Source organism: Maniola jurtina, chromosome 17, assembly GCF_905333055.1.
Source record: "Maniola jurtina chromosome 17, ilManJurt1.1, whole genome shotgun sequence".
NCBI lineage: Eukaryota > Metazoa > Arthropoda > Insecta > Lepidoptera > Nymphalidae > Maniola > Maniola jurtina.
Genome location: NC_060045.1, coordinates 12,048,083 through 12,069,806, shown reverse-complemented (window position 1 = coordinate 12,069,806; position 21,724 = coordinate 12,048,083). Strand labels below are relative to the sequence as shown.

Here is a 21,724-nt window from a genome sequence, read left to right as displayed (position 1 = left end):
ACTACTTTCAAAGGCCTATATTTCAATGCGATATATTTTTCACTATGTTCAGGTGAATACATCTGCAAGCGATCATCTCGCGAAGAGGACGGCGGGCCCAGTATTCTGGGGGCTTTTGCGGACAGCTTCGACTACGCGGGCTTGCGGATAGACCAGGCGCTGCGACTCTACCTAGAAACCTTCCGTTTGCCTGGAGAAGCTCCTCTTATCTCTCTGGTCATGGAAAAATTTGCTGAGCGTTGGCACGTGAGTTGTCTTGTAGTTTTCTAGAATATTCTGCAAGTGTATCATTCAATAAGTGTGTTCTTGGGTAGTTCCCACCTTTCTAATTCGAACCGCTAGGATATGGATGAAGCTGTTCGAAGCAGTATATGTGTGTATGATGATAATTGAGTCATGTCCTCCTGTTTTTTTCAACTACCTTAACATACTTTAACGAACTATTGACATCGAAATTGATCACTTTTTTCAGTCAACGAACGGAGAACCATTCGCGAACACAGACGCTGCGTTCCGCCTAGCGTATGCAGTGATAATGCTAAACGTGGACCAACACAACCACAACGCGAAGAAACTGAACGTGCCGATGACGGTGGAGGACTTTGTGCGCAATCTACGCGGCTGCAACGGTGCTGAGGACTTCGAACAGGCAATGCTGGAAGCTATATTCCATTCTATCAAGTGAGTTTGTTTATAGTGGTCCGTCTAGCGTATGCATTGCTGAATGTGGACCAACACAACCACCACGCGAAAAAACTATCATGTCAAAAGTAAACCCATAGTAAACCGTACTTTTGACATGACAATTGACACAGAGAGCACATATTTTTTTTAAATAAAAATAATGAGCAGGCGGGTTACCTGATGTTAAGTGATTACCGCCGTCCATGAATATTTGCAACACCAGAGGAATCGCCTTTCAGGAATTTGTATAGTGTTAAATATAGAGAGTCTATTCTTGGATTGTATGCATAGTAACTCTTCTAACCCTTTGGCCTCCATCTGCAGAGAGAAAGAGATGGTGATGCCAGCGGAGCGCGTGGGACCTCTCCGAGATGCATACTTATGGCGTGTTTTGCAGCGGCGCGGGCGCACGGCATCCGCTAAGTACCGATTGGCGCCGCCGCCACCGCACGCGTTACACGCACGGTTGTTGCCCGTCGCCTGCCCGCCCGCTGTGAGTATGAAACTTTTAACAAGAAACCTTTTCGTCCAACAAGGAATAGTTACATCTAATCCGTCTATCTGTCGGTCTGTCTGTTACAGCCATTTAAAAATGAAACTAAGATCTGTAAGGTTGAAATTTAGTAGTTATAAAAACCTATTACCGCTGCACATAGGCATACAAACAAAGGAAGGGGAATTGAAAAATAAAAAAACGAAGACCTCTTCGAGTGATACCTTGTAAAATAGGCATTTTAAAATTATTATGAGGCCCCTTAGTCAGTTTTTAGAAAAAAATCTACTCTTTAAGAAATAATACTTGGTTAAAACACACAGTTGGCTAGTTTTGTATTGTTTACTGTTCCTTGCCTTTTTTACAGTCATGTATTATAAGTTTAAAAAAATATATTCCATCAGGTAACTGCTCTATCAGCGTCATTCGAACGCTCGTCTGCACCGACCCCTGAAGACATAGAATCGAATAATCTTCGCGACTGTGCCGCCCTCATAGCGCTGAACGGGCTCGAGCGTTGCGCCGCGTTAGTCGCGCGACTGTCGTCCGACACTCTGACGCTGGACACACTTCTGCTGACGCTGTGCAAGTTCACTGGGCTATTGACGCCGCAACACGCTTCTTACATCGCTATAGGTAAGTGAACAGATCGGCGTCATTTGAACGCTCGTCTGCGTTAGCCCCTGAAGATATCTGAATCTGCGCGTCTGCGCCGCCCTCATAGCATTGAAAGGGCTCGTGCGTTACGCTGCGCTAGTTTACATGCAGCTGCGTCACAAGGTTCTCACTTGCTGTCACCCAAGCGAGAAGCATTGATGTTGCTTATGTTTAGCGCTGTCCTTGTCCCGCTCAATTGGCTTCGCTCAAACCTCTGCCATGCTCAGTTCTACCAGCTTTACAATAATTACACACACACCCACACACAGTCACCCACACGCGCAGACACACACATATACAATCAAACACATAAATCGTGTGCGGGTATGCTGGTGTACTTGTTTTAATAAAATAGGTAATCAAATAGTTCGTTTGTATGGAGTATCGGGCGTGTTGTACTTGTACTTATGCTGTGATGCACTAGCAGATTGTATAATGCTTGTTCTAGGAGTGTCGCTGGGGCAGTCGAGTAAAGCGCAGGTGTCACTGCGTCGTGCATGCGCAGTTGCGGCGCGCCACGCGGACTGCGTGCGGGACAGTTGGCGGCACCTGCTCGAGATACTAAACACGCTGTATATAGGCCGACTGCTGCCCAAGGTATAACACCACTGACCAGGCACAAATGCCCGACTTAATTTTAAAAATCACTAATTGCATGATCCTTGTTTCTAGGTCACTTTTTTTGCAAAAAAAAAAGATATAGTTGTATATAGACACTTCGGTTTCCTTTACCCGATTGTAAAATGTGTTGCGTACTAACGTGCGCCGGTCGATTTAAAGCAGGCTATTCATACACGTGCCACAAGCACAATCTAGGAATTTCTACATATCCTAATTCAAATTCAAACTCCAAAGTATTTTTATTCAATTAGACTTTTACAAGTATATTTGAATCGTCAAGAGTATCGACCACTGGTTCGGAACCAGTGGTAGATACCGAGGTAGTCTATACAAAAATATCTTCTTTCAGTACCTACATATTTGAGACGTTTGTAGAAATCTTTTAGTTTATATAATTATTCATTTACTTGTTTAGCAGCTACTTTACTGGTGCCCGTATTTTTTATATATTTTTAATTGTTTGTTTGTTAAAATAAAATTTTGACCCTAAATTGCATCCTTAATTTGTATGTGTTTAGGCAAGCAGAAGCAATTTACTAGATTGTACCTCCGGCAAGGTGGCGGTTTTTCTCAGTCAGTTTGTCATTCTGAACGCACGCGGGACGTAAAAAATAAAACTCATAATATCCCTTTCACCGTACCACTTAGTATGCCCCTGTGGTTCTTTGCAGGTTCTAGTGGAGGCGGAAGACTACCTTTCTCCCGAAGGAAAGGTGTCGCTCATACGCGAAGCGACGCGCGGCGATAGCGGCCTGCTCTCTAGCATATATTCCTACATCGCTCTTGGGGAAAGTGGTAAGTATAACCTCTTTCTCTCTTACCCACTCATTCTCTCACTCACTCACGTGCGAATGAGTGGGTGTGACCCACTCGTTCGCTCACTCACACTCAATGACTCTCTCGCTCACTCTCTTTAACGTTTTAGTGTTTTTATACTCTACATCTTTGAACATAGCCGAGATGTGCAAACTAGATTACAAAACTCGTATATGCTCCAGATTTATTAACTCTTGGATGAAATATTTCTTGGTAGTGATTCTAGAATAAACAATTTTATTGCAGGTATAAGAGCACCAACTCCACACGAAAAGAGCTTGATAGACACAGCAATTGAATGCGTCGCCAAATGCAACTTCCCCGGACTCCTCATCACTGAAACTAAGTTTTTGCAGCTTGAAAGCTTACAGGTAATAACAAGTTTGGTTTGACTTTAACTTCTTAACTGCCTTTCTTGTATAAGTGGCTTTGAAAATCTTTGAAAACGTGTTCATTTCATTTCAAATAGAAGCAACCAAAGACAAGTAGTATTACTGTACTGTTATCTTTACACACCTTTAGCTTATTAAAGACTAACTGATCTGTCTCGGAATTTCTCAAAATCCTTTTTTTCGAGGGCAATTCTTTCAAAGGCTCAAAATTGCACACCTTCAGTGTGCTATTTTGATGTTTAATTTAAATAATTTATATAATATTATATTATATTATTTTATTTTTGTATTTTTTTTTTTTTTGGTTTTTACCCTAATAAAGAAACTTATTATAATTCTTTGACCGTGGGATCTACCTTATAGAGAATTACAGATGCAAAATCTTAAGTTTCAAAACCCAGAGATCCAATGATTTTTGATTATATGTTGATATGACAGTTAGTGTTTTAATTTATGTAATTTTTTTAGTTCTTTTATGTATTATAGGTTGACTATTTCTTTGCCCAGATGATCCTGAAATGTTTTTTCTATAGGAATTAATCCGAGCAATGGTAGCTGTGGGCATTCCACCGGACACTGACAGCATACAACTGAATCCTCAGTTGGAAGACATCACTATATTCTTTTTGGAACTTCTGGGACAAACTCTTATACAAAACAGGTGCGTCTATATTTTACCATTATTAATAAAATTATGAGAATATTATTGCTATAAGTATACAATGGTGGGCTAACTTGTTTCCGTGGCGAGTATAGTACGGATTACATGGGCTCATTTGTGATTGGTTGGTCACTCAAAATGCTCAACGCCTTCTGGTTTTTTCTTTATCATTTGTATGGATTTACGTAACAGAAAGAGTCCTATATTAACTTCTCTCCGTGGATAAAGTATAGGTTTGAATTTCTCTCAAGTTGGACTAAAGAAATTTTACTTCAAAAACTATGTAATGTTTATATTTTCTTAGAGATCGCGTGGAAACCGTATGGCCAGACGTGGGTCCACACATAGAGCGGATAGTGTTCTGGGCGGGCAGCTGCAACTCGCACGCACTGACGCGCGTGCTGACCGCACTGCTGCGTACGAGCGCTCGGCTCATGCGCTGCGAGCAATGCGCGCCGTTGTTGCTGCGGTACTTGACGCTGCTGTATCGACTGCCTTACAAGCTGTTCTATCAACAAGCTGATGTGGTGAGTGTATTTTTAGGGTTCCCTACCTCAAAACCCTTAAAAGAAATCACTATTGTTTGTCTGTCTGTCGTATCAAAAGATTTGTGATCCCAAAATAATAAAGTAGTTTACTAAATCACGTCACGATAGCGCTGCCGCCATTAACTCGTAAATTTTTATCATACTGGTTTTAGATTTCTTGTACGAAAATGTGGATATTTCCACATTTTTGACCTAAACACTTTTTTGAGTATTTTAATTTTTTTAACTAAACTGAAATGCTAAAAAAATAAAACATACGAGCCTAGATTAAGATGTACCAAATCTAATCAGACCAAAACATTATCACCTGAAACAATATTTCAAGACTAAAATGTAGGCAAATGCCTACTGGACTTGCGACTCTCTCTATCGCACGATTCGGAGAAGGTAGCGAAGCGGATTGAAACAGATAGCATTTTTGAAAATACCTATTCGCTTCGCATTTTGTGACTAGACTAGTCTTAAACTATTTTTTTTTTCATGGTCAGATCTCATCCGGTCTATATGAACTAGTGAAGACGTCCGCTCAGAACGTGCACAGCGCGAGCGAGTGGGGGGTTCTGCTCGCGCTGCTGGCTGCAGCGGGAGCCGGCGCCTGGCCCCGAGGTGCGCCAGCTACCGCTTATACTGGTAAGTCATTACGTAATAACTAGGTAGTCGATCGTACCGAAGTTTTTTTTTAATTTATAGACTAACGCTTGGCTGCAATCAGACCTGCTCGTGTTGATAGAAAGTGATGATGTAGCCTAGTATGGAGCGTATTTGCCTAGAAGTTGCCTATTCACTCTCGACTTGAAGGTACTCAATACTCATATTAAAAGTTACATATTTAGAATATTTTGTGGTATGGCAAGCCGAACCCCTTGAACGAGGCATCATTGCCTTTAAAATTGACGATTGGACTACCTAACGATTTTAAAATTCTAAATACATGTAATTTTGTCGCGGAAAAGTAATAAAACTTATTTATTTTTAAAAATAATAAATTTTACTATACGATAGGTATATATAAAACAATTATAAATGTGAACGGATCCATGCGGCAAATGAAGTGATCCGTGCGAAGCCGGCCGGGTGGCCGCGCGTGCATCCCTCCACGTGGTTGAACGATATGACACCGATCTGTACAACAAACAACAGGAAGTTATATACAGGGTATAACTGTGTTTACTGGGCCAGTATTACTGCTTATTTTGCTCCATGGTAGTGAATTATACGTATAAGCTACATTTATAAGTGTTATAAATCTAGGTGACTATGACGGGTGGCGTAAACAACAAATATAACCAAACGGGCTTCGTGAGATAAAAGGACACCAAGAAATGTGGGGCATTGTGGCTAATTCTATTGTATACAATGTCTAAACTAAATATGATGAGGTCTCATTTTTAACGTCAACAACCGCAAGACACGTTGCGTTACGCGACGCGAACTGTGGCCTTAGTTTTCGAAATGTTAAAATACCACGCACGAAGCAATCAAATAGGTTTCGTCAGTTAAAATAGTGTAAACGACGTCTAAAACGATAGTTTGCCGTTGTGAAACCCCGTATAGATAGAAACGATGCAACGAGATGCGTTTGGGCGTGTTCGTTCCTTCGTTTTACTTTTTGTGAGTTAATTTTCATCTAGTATAAATAATCGTAGAGGCAATAGCCGTTGGAGACGGAAAGTCCTTGTGTGGAAACCGCGTTTAAGCAAGCATAGTGTGGGACGCCCTCCAGCACGATGGACCGACGATATAAAGCGGCTGGCGGGAGGTGGCTGGATGAGGAAGGCTGAGGACCGGGTGTGGTGGCGCTCTTTATGGAAGGCCTATGTCCAACAGTGGAAGTCCACAGGCGGATGATGATGATGATAAATGAAACTGACCAGGTCGCGGTTAGCGCCCGTGCCGATAGCGAGGGGACCCCCAGAGTCGCCGCCGCACGTGCTTTGCCCATTGGCCGTGGCCGTGCAGAGAGTGGATGCGATTATAGCATCATTTCCAAACACTCGTGCGCACGCTTGATTGGTAATCACTTGCAAATTCACATGGCTCAGCACTTGCGTCAGGGAAATCATGCCGCCTGAAATAAAATAAAAAAAAATTGGTTGTCTGTAAAGTCGGTTTACTGACGATAGTTGAACGTGACAACAAAGGCCGATTGTGCTTCTTTGTCGCTCGTTCCGCGCTCTCGCTTGCACTTCAAGCCTTACATGGAACGCCTCAGAGCGAGGTAACGCCGCATGAGTCATCTTTTTTCGTGCGTGCAGCCGGCTCTATCGAATTATAAGACGTTGTCACGTCAAAAAATTATTTGTAACATTCCTTACTTCGTATTGGATTAACGGCATGAGGATAAATTTATCTGTAGATACTCATAAAAACACTTAATGGCTTATTATAAGCCAATTTGATAAGCGCGATAAAAAGATTAATTATTATTATCATCATTAGTATAAAGATTGCTTGGTGGATTTCAGTTACCTTCCTCGGTTCTGCCAAATCCAGCCGCAGTGGCCCATGCTCCAGCGTAGTTGTTGTTCCCACTGGGAATTCTGATAGGAGTCACGGCATCTGAAAATGTATTAAAATTATGAAGAGAAAGACGTATTAAAAACCTAATATTTCTAACTTCTTGGTCGAAATCTAATTTTAAAGAGCAAGACAAAAGTAGTAGTTAAAATCGAATCACAAGATTTGATTTAACTAAGTACTTTTACACTGAAAATGAAATGAAAATGAAAATTTATTTCACAAATTTAGATACACGCATTTCATGGAGTCCTGGCCCCTAAACTAGGACAGCCCGTATTATAGGGGCCAGTGCCTTCCCATACAATGTTTATAATTAATTGAAATAATAACTATAAATACATTTTAAGGTGAGAAAACCTATGAGGAAACCTGTATGTCTTGTAATTTTGGAGTATGTTCATTAATGGTGGTTTAGCTAATTCCATCAGCCTATATATGCGTCCACCGCTGGACATAGGCCTTTCCAAGAGCGCGCCACCAAACACGGCCCTCCGCCTTCCTCATCCACCCGCTCCCCGCCACCTTCAGGTCATCGGTCCAGCGGGCTAGAGGTCGTCCCACACAGAGCCCCGGTGATTCTTAGCACCCTATCAAGCTCATTATCTAGGAATAATAAAACAATCCTATTTGCAAGGAGGTTTTGCCAACACTGGCACATTGATCTAGCTATCGAAGATAATAAAAACCTTTGAAAAGTTATACTTACTGTTCAAAGCAACCTGGTTAATAGCAATAACAGCCAAGCCATTGTGGAGATGCTGTTCTCTTCTGTTAGGGTGCATTGTGCACTCTATCAGTCAGTTGTCTATACCGCCTATGAATAGGCGCACTGAGCCAAGTGTCATAGTGAGTTGACGCCCCTGTACCGAGTTTACGAAGGAGTAATACTCACTGTTGAAAGCAACTTGGTTGATAGCAATAACTGCCAAGTCGTTATGAAAATGCTGTTCCCTGTAATTAGGATGCATTGTCACTCTCTCTGTCAGTTGTCTGATACCGCCTGAGAATAGGCGCACTACTGAGCCAAAAACCACAGTGAATTGACACCCTTGTATAGTTTAATGTAGAAAAGAAGTAATACTCACTGTTTAAAGCAATCTGGTTAATGGCAATAACAGCCAAGTCGTTATGAAGATGCTGTTCCCTGTAGTTAGGATGCATTGTCACTCTCTCCGTCACTTGTCTGATACCGCCTGAGAAGAGGCGCACGGAGCCTAGTACCACAGTAAGTTGTCTGCCGTGGAAGTTGCCGTGTCGCCAGCAGTGAGCGGCTGTCACCAGCCGCGTTCTCGAGATAAGGGAGGACCCGCACACTGACTGCATGTTGACCGTCAAGTCGATAAGGAGGCCACCCTGAATAGTGTTTGAATCGTTAATGCAAAAATACGTCCCATGCAAGTTAAATATTTACCTACGCATCGAAATATCAGTACACAAGTCATATCAATATACAAGTCAGTGGAGTGAGGAAATCCTTACAAGAGACCTATGCCCAGTAATAGATGACTACTACGTAGATTAAAACTTTGCGGCCCTTGCTATCTATATATGTAATTTGAAATCCTACAGAGATACTTTTGAAATACTTCTTGTTGAAAAACAGTTGCACGGTATCTATAACAATATTTTAAAGAGAATAAACTGCTTATTAGTTATTTGCGTTGACCAGTATGTTTTATTTAAACGTTTGATTTGACAATCCGTCCGTCCAATATACGGGAGGTCTGAGGTTCGATCCCGGACACACACCTCTAACTTTTCGAAGTTAGTTAGAGTGCGTTTTAAGCAATTAAATATCATTCGCTTTAATGGTAAAGGAAACACATCGTGAGGAAAGTTGTATGCCTTAGAGATCTCTGTAGTGTTCACAAAGGTGTGTGAAGTCTGCCAATTTTAACTGGGCCAGCATTACGAATGCCACAATTTTAACCGTATCTCCTCCAAAACGCAACATTCAACATGTCTTACCACGTGTGGCTGATTTCCTAACAAGGAGTTCTGACCACCTGTAATCCTTGCTCCATCAAAGTCCATGGACTTCTCAGCGAGTTTGATCCGCCTTGCCTCGGGTATGCCGATCTCTTCATGGTAGTTCCGGGTTATAGGCGAATACTCTTCAGCTAAAACCAAGGATACACCAAAAATCACCAGTAGCAATCTCATGTTAGTAACGATAGTAACTGAAATGCTTACTGTAAGAGTTAGTTATACTATCTTTATTAATACCGTCGAATATCTTATCGCTGCTACTTATTTAGGATTATTGTTAATACTAGTTATCGACGCTACGTAAATTTTTCTTTATGTTAGTTTTAACAATTACCAAATACACAGTTATCTGCTGAGAAATTGTTCCCAAATTCTTAGCCTATCTTCAGTTGATTAACGATAATGGTGTTGCGTCTCCGGATCGGACTAAAATCCCAAAAAAACATGGTAAAAATAGTAATGGTGTTGATGTATCTCTCTCTAATCCATACTTCCATACTAATGTTATAAGTGCGATTCACATTTGCCTGTTCTACTTGAGGCTGCCGTGAGGTACTCGTGCTGCCATCTAGTGAAAGCGTCGTGAGTGGCGACTGGCTTAGGTCAGTTGATCGATCTCTTGGTATGAGCGAGAAGCACCCTCTTCTTGCAACTGTGGCAACCGTCACAATCAATATATAATAATAGTCTTTCCAAGCGAATTCACGTCTGGAAATCCCTTTGGAACCCTTCATTTTGCGCTCTTAATGCATGTCAAGACCCTACTACCTGTTTGGAAAGCATATTCTACTAAGAAGAACAACAAAAAACTCACTAGTTACCTGTTTAAAAGGTAAAGGTTTAAGGGAATAATTTCACTTGCAGCAGGATCCAGTCGGTCGGAAGGGTCTGAAGACGACAGCGAGAGGCAGCCGACCAGCGTGTCCTCTGAAAGCGAACTCTCGCACTCCCCTCAAACACAGGGATGGATATTGGTGAGGTCTTATAATTTAAAGCGTTTTATTGGATTGACTTGGTTATATTTGTTTTTAGAGTTTCGTACCTCAAAGGAAAAAACGGAACCCTTATAGGATCACTTTGTTATCTGTCTATCTGCCTGTCTGTCTGTCCGTCTGTCGTGTCTGTCAGGAAAACCTATAGGGTACTTCCTGTTGACCTAGAATTATATAGGTAAGTAGCTCTTATAGCACAATAAATAATTGTATCATCTTTGTCAACCTGCATTTACAGCAAATATATGATTGATTGATTGAAACATTGAAACTCTGATGGCATATATTAAGTCATATGTATAAAAAAGTTACTTTTCAGGTGAAAAACGAGACAGCCAGCGCAACGGAAACCGTAGAATTGGAGTTGGAGCAAGTTTCGTTAAGGCCACATCGGAGCACGGCGCTTGCTCGGTGTGTGGAGGCGCTTGCTCTGGTGATCAGAGACGTGGCGCACGTGACACCACATAACTGTCGTGCGGCTGTGCGCTGCGTCAGACTGATGGCGAAAGCTACACTGCAGTCTGGTGAGTATTGACAAGCATTAGAACGTATAGAGACCCCGTAGGGTTGGAGTTCGAGCAAGTTTCTCTAAGGCCAGTCTGGAGCACGGCACTTGCTCGGTATGTGGAGTAAAAAATAATTGCAAAACACTGCTATGACGTTATACAGTACGTTTGTGCGCACTAAACACTAAATATCATTTTCTTTTATAGAATTTGTCTTTATTCTTAATTATTTTGCGTTTCACATGTATCTATTTAAAAGAATAACATGAGGTACGTATATATTATATAGGAGAACCTGTTAGGGTATCACAAAATATACATTAAAAGTGTTAAATTATAACAGACCTAAGAAAGAGAAACAAAAGTAGATTGAAATTTGCCATACTTGTTCGTACGTTGCGTATACGCATTGCATTCATACATTCCAAGGAACCTCTGAAAAATTGTTCGTTTGTAGGTAGGAACGCGGTGAGAAAAGACGACCGGCGCGGCGGGTCGCGGCGCCGAGCGCGCGGCGACTCCAGCGACGAAGAGATCGATACACAGGACCACTACCACGTCGTCAGTATTAAGGTACGATTATAATATAAAAATATATTCTAAAATACAATATAAGTTTTACTTTTAATTTTTTTATTAATTTGCATGGCGGCCATTTCGCCATCTTGGTTTTTAACTATTTGTTGTTATTATAGCAATTGAAACGCATATTCTATGAATGTTTCAACTTTTTACCTATTACGGTTCATAAGGTCCGCTGACAGACAGACAGATAGCTTAGGCTTAGTAATCCCTTTGGCACTGTTCGGGAACGGAACCCCAAAAAGGCTTTCCTATACATATCTCCTTTATTTTAGCTTTATCTAGCTTTAGATAAATTAAAACACACTGTTATTGCTCCCTTTTATGACTATGGCAATCAGATTCTAGGACGGTAGGTACTAGAGTGACTTTTTTATTCAAATTCAAAACATTTTATTCAATTAGACTTTTACCAAGTACTTTTGAATCGTCAAGAGCATTTCACTGGTTCGGAATGCCTTTGCTACCGAGAAGAACCAGTAAGAAACTCGGCGGTTGCTCTTTTAAAAGATTTGATTTTATGCCTTTTATCTTGTATTGCAGCTACTAGACCTGATGCACACTCTACACAGTCGCACGGCGCAGATATTCAAGTGGTGGCGCGACGAGGCCGACCAGGGCCAAGGTTAGTGTGTACTGCCTTTCCAAAAATTAAAAAAAAATGGGCTTCTCCAGATGACTCCCTTCGTCGACCTTTCATTCAGCTTAACCTACTTTAACTTGTTTTTTTTTTTAAGAAATATATGTCTATACACAGAAAAACAATACAAAACTTATTTACTTACTTACTTACTAATGTATCAACATCAAAAAAAAACATGGCTAATATTCTTTTTTTTTTTTAAACTTAAATAGGTGGCGCGTGAGACATATTTCAACGAATGTCGGCCATTAGTTTGTATAATTTTTTTTTTTAATAATCCCTGATTTTTGAACATTCGAAGTTTATATGAATATTGATTTGTTATCAAAATAAAAATTAATCTTTCTAGGTGCTGAAGACTACGATCTGTGGGAAGTGGCGTGGAAACCTCTCTTGCAAGGGATTGCCGAGTTCTGTTCTGACAACCGAGGCAAAAAGGTGAGTTTACACTCATACAAGGTACCAAAAATAATGCCTGCTTCTATACTACAGTTAACACTCAGTTTCACACTTTCAAAATTCAGAATCACTACCCATATTATGAATTTGAAAGTTTGTTTGTTTTGTTCTTCAATCACGTTGCAAGTGAGCAACGGATCGACGTGATTTTTTTGCATGGATTGAGTTAATAAAAATCTGGAGAGTTAGTTACATAGGCGACTTTTTATCGTGAAAAATCAAAAAGTTCTCGCGGGATTTTTGAAAACAAAAATCCATTGACAGCACTAAATCTATTACTATACATTTCTACAGGGAGAATTATGAAAAGGATAGCAATACTACTTACTACATATCTACCTATTTTTGTTTAATAATGTGACTTATTTTGTTTTATACTATGTCTGAACTAAAACTATAAGACTGATTACATTAAACTAGAGGATGCCCGCGGCTTCGCCCGCGTGGATTTCGGTTTTTTGAAATCCTGTAGGAACTCTTTGATTTTCCGGGATAAAAAGTAGCCTATGTCCTTCCCCGGGATATACCCCAAGTCTGTACTAAATTTCATTAAAATAGGTTTAGAGGTTGAGCCGTGAAAACGTAGCAGACAGACAGACACACTTTCGCATTAATAATCCTTTATTTGCATAATGTGTGTTACAAGATGTGCATTTATAATATTAGTATGGATAAACAACTTTATAATAATCATCATAAGACTCATTTCACTCAAACTTTATTGTCAAGGTTCTGTCAACTTTCTCAAGATGTGTAATGTTACAAGAGGGTAATAAATACATTATTGAACATTCTTCACATTTTTCTCCATAATCTGGAAATCCACCCGCGCTTTTCCGATAGGTTTGTTCTTGCAGAGTAAAGTGTAGTAAATGCGGCCGTCTTGGAAAGGGAATATCACCGGCATCCTGAACGTTGGTATCACTATATTTTTGTAACTATATCGCCCCTGAAATTAAACAAGATATAGAGATAAGAAGATAACATCCAGGTTATTATTTCTTGTCATATTTTTGTTTGTCACTACCGCCTTATTAAATTTGTCATGACGTCATATAGTTTATGATATTTGGGATTTAATATATTACTAGAGGATGCCCGCGACTTCGTCCGCGTGGATTTAGGTTTTTAAAGATCCCGTGGGAACTCTTTGATTTTCGGGGATAAAAAGTAGCCTATGTCTGGCTCCGGGATATAAGCTGACCAAATTTCGTCAGAATAGGTTAAACTGTTGGGCCATTAAAAGGTAGCAGACAGACAGACAGACAGACAGACAGACACACTTTCGCATTTATAATATTAGTATGGATAAGCCGAAGAAAACAACTTATCAAAACCCAATACTATCCTTACTCTATGGAGTAGTCTGGCAACTACGAGAGAAACGATGAATTAACACACACATGCATGCACCACGCACGCACACACTGCTTCCCGTAGGTATACTAATTTAAATCTTAGGCTGAGATCTATATAGGGCACTTTGACTTTACTCACACTTAAGCACTGTTAAAACGAGACAGCGTTATACCGCTGGCATAAATCTGTCTCGTTTTTACTGAAACTTAAGTCTAAGCAAAGTCAAAGTGCGCTCTATAGATAGACATCTTAGGTAGACACCTTAGTGTATCACGAGAAGATTGAAATTTTTGCGCAAAGAATCATTTAATTACTTTAATAGTTCAGCAGTTAAGGAACAGACTGAAATTCGAAAAGTCGGCGGTTCAAACCCCATCCGTTACACTATTGTCGTACCCACTCCTAGCACAAGCTTTACGCTTAGTTGGAGAGGAAAGGGGAATATTAGTCATTACTCATTAAGTCATTAGTAACATGACTGATATTTTTAGAAAATTCACTTATATTTGCGCACACTTTTGTGCCAATTACAAGCAACAACACAGATTCGAGACTTACAGGCATCAAGGGGCATTTAAACTCGGGCATAGGCCGCTCTGCCGGCGGCATCTTTAGGAAAGCCTCCCTGAACACCTCGCCGAAGAAGTGGTCGTTCTCCGCCCAGTCGCAAAAGTCGTACTGTAACTCCACTATGCGGCGCTTGTTCGTTGCTGACAGTAACTCGTAGAAGGAGTAAGTGTGCTGAAACAGAATAGAGATGAGCGACTTTTTATCAAACGTCAAAACGCTTGCTTAGTAAGGGAGCTTGTACAAATTACACAGAAATGATAAACGTTCGACGTACTTAAAATGATTAGCAAATAGCGGACGTGGTTTTTTTAAAACCATCATGACAATAATTAAATGTAAGGTAAAGTTGTTCTGTTTCATGACTTTCGCTCAGCCTATACACACTAAAACAATGTGTATGTGAACACTCATACACACAGACAAACGGACTACATGAAATAAAAAATCTTTAATAGAACTTTTCTATTCTTCCTTGGGCGGCAGATCAACAATTCCTGAAAAGCTGGCAACGCATTGGCGTTCCTCTGGTGCTGCAAATGTTGATGGGCGGCGGTAATCACTTAACATCGGGTGACCCGCCTGTTTGGATGAAAGACAGATAAAGAATTGATCCTATAAAGGTTCATTTTTTTCTCTGGATTCCTGGATTCCTAAAAGAATTGACTTACAACGCAACGTTTGTCAAACTTCAATAGGTTGAACTCCAAAGTAAAGTAGTGATGGGTGTCAGTTCGGTTGTATCGCCTCGATGTTACGGAGACGTTGGCGACGTATGCCGGGTCGTAGTACTCTAGGTATGGCCGCTCTATATTGAGATACGACACCTGCGAAACAAACAGGCACTGGTCAGCTTCAAAGGGGTCTGAATATTTTAGTATGTAGAAAGAAAGAAAAAAAATCACGGTTTTCGCATTTTTCCCTTTGCTTGAGCTATAAGATCTACCTACCTGCTAAATTTTATGATTCTAGGTCAACTGGAAGTACGCTTTAGGTTTCTTGATGGACAGACAGAAAGAAAACGAAGTGATTCTATAAGGGTTCCTTTTTTCCTTTTGAGGTACGGAACCTTGAAAAAAGTTGCAAGAAAAATAAATGCAATAAAACGTACCTTTTTTGTTTCACATTCTTGAATAATTAGAAACGTCCATAATACGAGTATGATAGTCATAGAATTAGCTATAATATACGTCCAGTTAGACACCATTTTGTGTAACACAGGCAAGGTTCAACCGTCAACCTGATATTAAAGCCAACAGCCGGCTTTGGCACGCTCCAGTAAGTTTTAATTAAATAAAAATCGGTCAAGTGCGAGTCTTACTTGGAAAAGAAGGGTTCCGTACGCGTTCTACAAGAAATAATACTTTTTTTTTTCATGGCGATCATTATGAAATTTCTATTATTTGTTGTTATAGCGCCAATAGAAATACAAATTCTGTGAAAACTCTCTACCTATTAAGGTTCAGGAGATACAGCCCACTGACAGACAGACTGCGGTGGCTAGTTACCACCCTACCGGCGAAGCCGTGCCGCTAAACGATTTAGCGTTCCGGTACAATGGCGTGTAGAACTCAAAGGGATATTGGTTTAATAAAAACCCCCCATCCAGGTTAACCCGCTTCCATCATCACTTACCACCAGGTGAGATTACAGTCAAGTCTAAATAAGCCAATTACAAAATTACACTATTTTAATAGATTTGTCTATTTCCAATTTACTAACTCCCAGATAAAATCGCTTATAAAAAGTCATAGAACGTCACTCAAGAGCAGTTTATCTGTTTGATTTTATCAGCAGTTATTCTGAAAACTAAATTTGTTTTTGTTCGGGCTCAGTCAGTGTGGCATTGCTAATAACAATTATCTCAATTACTATAAATGTAATTCCGCTGTACTGACAACATAATATCTGGGCATTATTCCTTCTCTTTCATGTTAATTTTTAACATTATTCATAGTTTTACACGTGCCTATGTTACATTACAGCAAAAATCTGTTTTCAGTTTAAACCCGCTTTACCTAGTAAGAACTAGTTCTGACGAGAATCCTTTGTTAAAACTAGTTCTACTTGAAAGCCTTTGTTACACTCGCTCAAGGCGAAGGCTCACTTCTTCGTAACCTCATTGAGCCTCACTTTTGAGTAAGGGTTTGAGTGAGATGGGTTTCCTACCATTTCGTACGTCCTCTCAGTAAAATTTGCTTTTTAAATCCAGACTTTACCATCTGCATCTGTTTTTTGAAAATAAAGTCAAAGAATCTATCATAAGAGTATGAAGTCGGCCTACAAAAATTGAGATTAGAAAATATTTATTTAAAAGATGACAGTCTCAAAACAGCTGTTATGTTTGGCGGCCATTTTAAATAAATCTGAAGGTCCTCTCAAGTCGCGCTTACGGAAGTTTTTCTTCAAAAAACTTATTTGATATGTTTGTTTCAGGGATCGAGCAGCGCTATATCGTACTCCGCGATAGCTTATCTCCAACGGGCGCTGCTGGCCCCCGCCCTGTCTGCGCTGGGCGGCGCGGGCTGGGAGGCCTGCTTCGAGCACGTACTGCTGCCGCTCCTCAACAACCCGCCGCGCAGGCCCGACGCCGCCGCGAGGGCTGACACTGTTATGTGCAAAGTAAGTATCTTACGTCCAATGGGCGCTGCTAGTCCCCGCGCTAGGCGGCGCTTCTGCGAAAGCCTTCTGCGAGCATGTTTTAAATCATTTGTTTGATGTTTCCTGGCAAAAGAGAAAAGTATGTGTCGCCGCTTTACTTTACTCAGCTGAAATAACAATTATCGCCCTTGTATAGTTTTTAAATCACTTCGGAAGTAGGTACTTCGCTTCGCCTCGTCCGTCACAATTTACTTCAACTATCTATCGCTTTATTTCAGACAGTTATTTACTAAATGTAAAATGTTAACACTGTTGGTGTTCGTCAGGTGTTCCTGCAACACCTGCCGGCGCTGGTGGGGCGCGCGTCGTTCGCGTCGCTGTGGGCGCGCATCGTGCGCGTGCAGCGCGCGCTGCTGGCGTCGCCCGCAGAGCCGCTGCGTGAGGCGGCGCTCGAGTCGCTGAAGAACATGCTGCTCGTTATGCACTCCGTCAAGGTACGGTTGGCCTCAGAATTCGATTAGCATATCCGCGAAACTATCGCATCAAAAATCTGTTGCACTTATGACCTTTTCCTATAAACACGCCACACACACCTAACGCATATACATAACCGTGCCACGCGAATATGATTATCAAGGCGCTAAACGACTTACGGCGTTTGACTGTACGTGAGAGAATGTTGTTATAGTTATATTACTATTAGTATAGTTGTACTAGTTTATCTACTTTCATATCTTAATATAGATGATTATTTTTGACCGCCTACACAGAGTTGGTAGACACTAGAAAGGTTGCCCATTAATATTCTTCCATTTCAGATTTTCAGTAACGCGGAAGGCTACAATGACCTCTGGTACATCACATGGGATATCATAGCAGAATTTTTACCCACTTTGAAGGAGGAGCTCTTTCCTGACGGTATGATAGTTTTTATTATGATAATAATTATTATCATCATCCCAAAATTTATCGAAGGTCCCAGAAGCTGAGGTTGTTACTTGTCCCTTAGTTTATAACAAGTGTGATACTAATGTTTTTCACCACTTATATTTTACTCAAGAGATTTTCTTCACAAGTACTTCTTTACTTCAAAATTATTCTTATTGAATTTTTTCTATAAAACAGAAAAAAATACTAAGCCAGCTGCAAAATTAACGTTAACCTAAACATTTCAGCAAACGACAACGCGAAGCCACTTCAAAACGTGCCGAGCCACATGCAGCCATCCATCCCCCCCATCCCAGCCATTCTTCCCGTCGCCGCCAACAATACGCCCAACCCTTCTACCTCCCCGCCAATCGACACCAACAGCCAACCACAAAGATCCAACGCCCAATCACCCAACATATTGCTAGCTACAGTCGCACATTCACCCATCAATCTACCCCAATCCCCTTCAATACCCGGCCCCCCCTTAATATCTCCTGTACCGGGAGTTCCAGCACATATATCTACTGGTGTAGTTACCCCAATGTCCGTGGCAAATACACCAATGCCTGGGCCAATTACATCAATACAAAATTCAATAGCATATCCTCTGATACCGCCAATGTCTGGGCAAACTATTGGCGTACCAGCTGGAGTAATTACGCCAATGCCAATTCAGCCGGGAATCAAGTCAATCGGGCCAAGCTTGATATCGCCAATAGGCAAGCCTGGTACGGGAGTGAATGCGACACCGGTTAGTGGGATGGTGCCAATACGGAACCCGTTATATGATCAGACTGGGTTGACTTCTTCAGTACTCTTGCAGCCTTTGAATGAGGTAAGTGTAGTATAAGAGAGTAGTGTTAGGCTAGTGATTATGAATTCGCCTTTTAAAGTCAAAGTCAAATCATTCATTCAAATTGGGTACCATTGTATTCCTTTTGATTAAAATGTGTGTTTTAAGCAATTAATAGAATAGAATAAAATAGAATACAAGGGGTTTTCGATCGTCAAAATATCACTTGCTATTAGGGGGAAGGAAAACATCGTGAGGAAACCTGCATGCCTGAGAACTCTCCATGTTTAGGCGTGTGAAGCCTGCCAATCCACAGTTCGCTAGTGTACGGAGTATGGCCTTTTTATTTTGAGAGGAGACCTGTGCTTGTATTTGCTGGAGGATTTGTACCTACTACCTTTCTGAGGTCTATTCATCCATCTTAATCATTGAGCTATTGAAATTAGTATATTATACATTACCATACTTTACCTTACCTTTTTCCCGAATCCCTCAGTGGTATATCAGCATTCCAACTAATTCTTTTTTAATATTCCAGATGATTTCAACACCTATCGGAATATCAATCCAGTCTCAACCGGTCCTCCAACCTACAGCTAGTCAAACCCAACCGCCAAGCGAAAACGAACCTAACCTCATCGACATAGAGTCCACACCGGTCAGCATCAAAGACGAGATATACTCCGAGTACATAACAAATCCATACAACGAGGTAACAGAACTGTCTTCCAAAGAAGCAACTTTATACGATCCCGAGGAAAACCGATACGTCCCAGCAAACGACCAAACTGTACAAGATAGATTACTAAACCAGAAATCCTTTAGCGCGAATGTAACCCCTATGCATACTAAGAATAAAGCTCAATTCGGTTCGACAGATAATGTTAGGCAAGAGGGTATTTTCAACTTTTCCAGTTACTTTGGGTCAAATGAGAAAGTGGCGCCAGGGTCCGATGTTTTCGACGCCTTAATGTCGACGCAAGAAGGATAGCTAGACTTTGAAATTTATAAAGGCACTTGGTTGTAATTTAAAAGACCGGCCAAGTGCGAGTCAGACTCGTGCACTGAAGGTTCCGTACTCGGGTATTTTTTCCAACATTTTGCACGATAAATCAAGAAGTATTATGCATAAAAATAAATAAGAATCTGTTTTGGAATGTACAGGTTAAGCCCTTTCATATGATACCCCACTTGGTATAGTTATCTTACTTTGAAAATTGAAACACTTTTTAATTTTTTTTCAAATGATGTTACCACAAATTCGCGGTTTTCAGATTTATTCCTGTATTTCTGCTATAAGACCTACCTACCTGCCAAATTTCATGATTCTAGGACAACGGGAAGTACCCTGTAGGTTTCTTGACAGACACGACGGACAGACAGACAGACAGACATATAACAAAGTGATCCTATAAGGGTTCCGTTTTTCCTTTTGAAATACGGAACTTTCCAAAAGTTTCCTTGAATAAAAATATATTCTATTCTATTGGATTGATTGATTGGTTAATATACAAATGGGAACCAAACTACGTTTATTTATATAATAAACTTCTAATGGTTTTATGACCTCATAATGATTGTAAAATACCTGATCGACGTCAAACAAGCATTACATATTAGAAGACCTTATCAATTAATAAATCAAATAATTTTGACTGCCCGGAATTACAAACACTATCTATACATTATCAATATAAAATTATCAGTTCAATGATTTAGTGCATTGTTGTATTAATTATTTTTAGTAACTATTATATTACTAGCTGTTGATCCCGACTTCGTCCACGTCCCGCGAGAACTGTCTTTTTCCGTGGATTTTCCAAAAAAAAAAAAAAAACTGACATACAAACCTTGTCCTGATAATAAAAAAACACAAAAAAATATCCAATTTGGTTTTTCGGAAGTTATGCGCAACAAAGAAACAAATCTTTCTTCTTTATAATATTACAGTATATGTAGATTAGGAACGGGGACGCAAAAGTCGCAAAGATTCGACCTAAATATAATAAGAATTCTTATTTTTGTACATGTAATTTTTTTGTATATCTGTTTGTCTTTATTTTTGTCCTTGCTTTCACATTCCACGTTGTTTGCGTTTTATTTGTACTTATATCCTATCCACGGAAGGGTAGTGACAGAGCAAAAAATCTCAGTGGGTGTTCACCATTTTGAGACCCCAACCAATCACGAACGAGTTTTTTTTTTAAATCATTTTCGAATTGAATTTTGAATGTTTTTGATTGGTTGATGACTCAAACTGCTTAACGGCTGCCCACCTGCCCACTCATATTTTGCCTCTTTCATTTGTAAGGGATTACGTAGTAGAGAGAGCGTTATACTAACTTCTTTCCGTGGATAAAGTATAGGCAAAATATCGTAGGTCAATAAATTTTCTTGTATTGTAATTACTGTACTATACTATAGTAGTTAAGTTCCCTATCGCTCGCAACTATTAAAATAAACTTATTATTCGACTATGTATGGGTTATTATGAAACAGCAGACTGTTTATTTAGTCTCTGTGTGTATATGTATGTGTTCGTTACATTAAAATTCCGTAACTATATCTTTGTTTTGTTTTTGTTGATAAATATAGTAGAATTGGCCTCATTTTAGCATATACTGTGTCATGACCATTATTTTTATATACTATCTGATAAGTAGTTTGGAAGTTACAGCTGACAACAAATGAATGTATACATTGTGTAACCAAAACGCTAGCAAAAACGAAGACAGGTGATAGTACTGATGATTACTGATAAGATATCATAAAAAACCACGAAAAAAAATAAAAATCCTGTATTTTCTAAAAGTTCACAATATATTGCAAAAAAACATCTGACTGACGCTAGAGGTCAACGAATGTTCCGTAAATAGGTCATTCGAAGTCAATGCCATATCGTAGGCGGGGC

The 21,724-nt window shown here is 40.1% G+C and overlaps 2 protein-coding genes across 3 annotated transcripts in view; one reads left to right on the top strand and one right to left on the bottom strand.

Moving 5' to 3' along the window:
• Positions 1-19,847, top strand: part of LOC123873698 (Golgi-specific brefeldin A-resistance guanine nucleotide exchange factor 1) — a 31,178-nt gene extending 11,331 nt beyond the window's left edge. For both annotated transcript variants that reach the window (XM_045918683.1, XM_045918682.1), the window contains exons 11-30: positions 53-246; positions 473-681; positions 1,009-1,177; positions 1,582-1,813; positions 2,283-2,431; positions 3,127-3,250; positions 3,518-3,642; positions 4,197-4,324; positions 4,629-4,851; positions 5,361-5,502; positions 10,246-10,355; positions 10,693-10,897; positions 11,337-11,452; positions 12,005-12,086; positions 12,454-12,542; positions 16,926-17,111; positions 17,417-17,584; positions 17,909-18,008; positions 18,266-18,855; positions 19,352-19,847. In XM_045918683.1, coding sequence (XP_045774639.1) covers positions 53-246; positions 473-681; positions 1,009-1,177; positions 1,582-1,813; positions 2,283-2,431; positions 3,127-3,250; positions 3,518-3,642; positions 4,197-4,324; positions 4,629-4,851; positions 5,361-5,502; positions 10,246-10,355; positions 10,693-10,897; positions 11,337-11,452; positions 12,005-12,086; positions 12,454-12,542; positions 16,926-17,111; positions 17,417-17,584; positions 17,909-18,008; positions 18,266-18,855; positions 19,352-19,804 — 3,794 coding nt within the window. In that variant the 3' untranslated portion in view covers positions 19,805-19,847. The remainder of the gene's footprint in view (positions 1-52; positions 247-472; positions 682-1,008; positions 1,178-1,581; positions 1,814-2,282; positions 2,432-3,126; positions 3,251-3,517; positions 3,643-4,196; positions 4,325-4,628; positions 4,852-5,360; positions 5,503-10,245; positions 10,356-10,692; positions 10,898-11,336; positions 11,453-12,004; positions 12,087-12,453; positions 12,543-16,925; positions 17,112-17,416; positions 17,585-17,908; positions 18,009-18,265; positions 18,856-19,351) is intronic.
• LOC123873735 (collagenase-like) lies at positions 5,859-9,555 on the bottom strand. Its single transcript, XM_045918756.1, has 5 exons — positions 9,361-9,555; positions 8,478-8,745; positions 7,342-7,431; positions 6,744-6,940; positions 5,859-5,994 (listed from the first exon to the last, which is right to left on the bottom strand). Exons 1-5 carry the CDS (start codon positions 9,553-9,555, stop codon positions 5,890-5,892), a joined length of 855 nt encoding a protein of 284 aa, XP_045774712.1. The 3' UTR covers positions 5,859-5,889.
• Positions 19,848-21,724: the final 1,877 nt, after the last annotated feature.

Bases quoted from the DNA above. Each gene is read 5' to 3' on its own strand.
- LOC123873735 (XM_045918756.1), bottom strand. From the start codon at position 9,555: ATGAGATTGCTACTGGTGATTTTTGGTGTATCCTTGGTTTTAGCTGAA. The intron at 7,432-8,477 runs GTGAGTATTACT...ATACATTTTCAG, and splicing joins TAACCAGATTGCTTTAAACA to ATGCCGTGACTCCTATCAGA. The intron at 6,941-7,341 runs GTAACTGAAATC...ATTTTATTTCAG, and splicing joins ATTTGGCAGAACCGAGGAAG to GCGGCATGATTTCCCTGACG.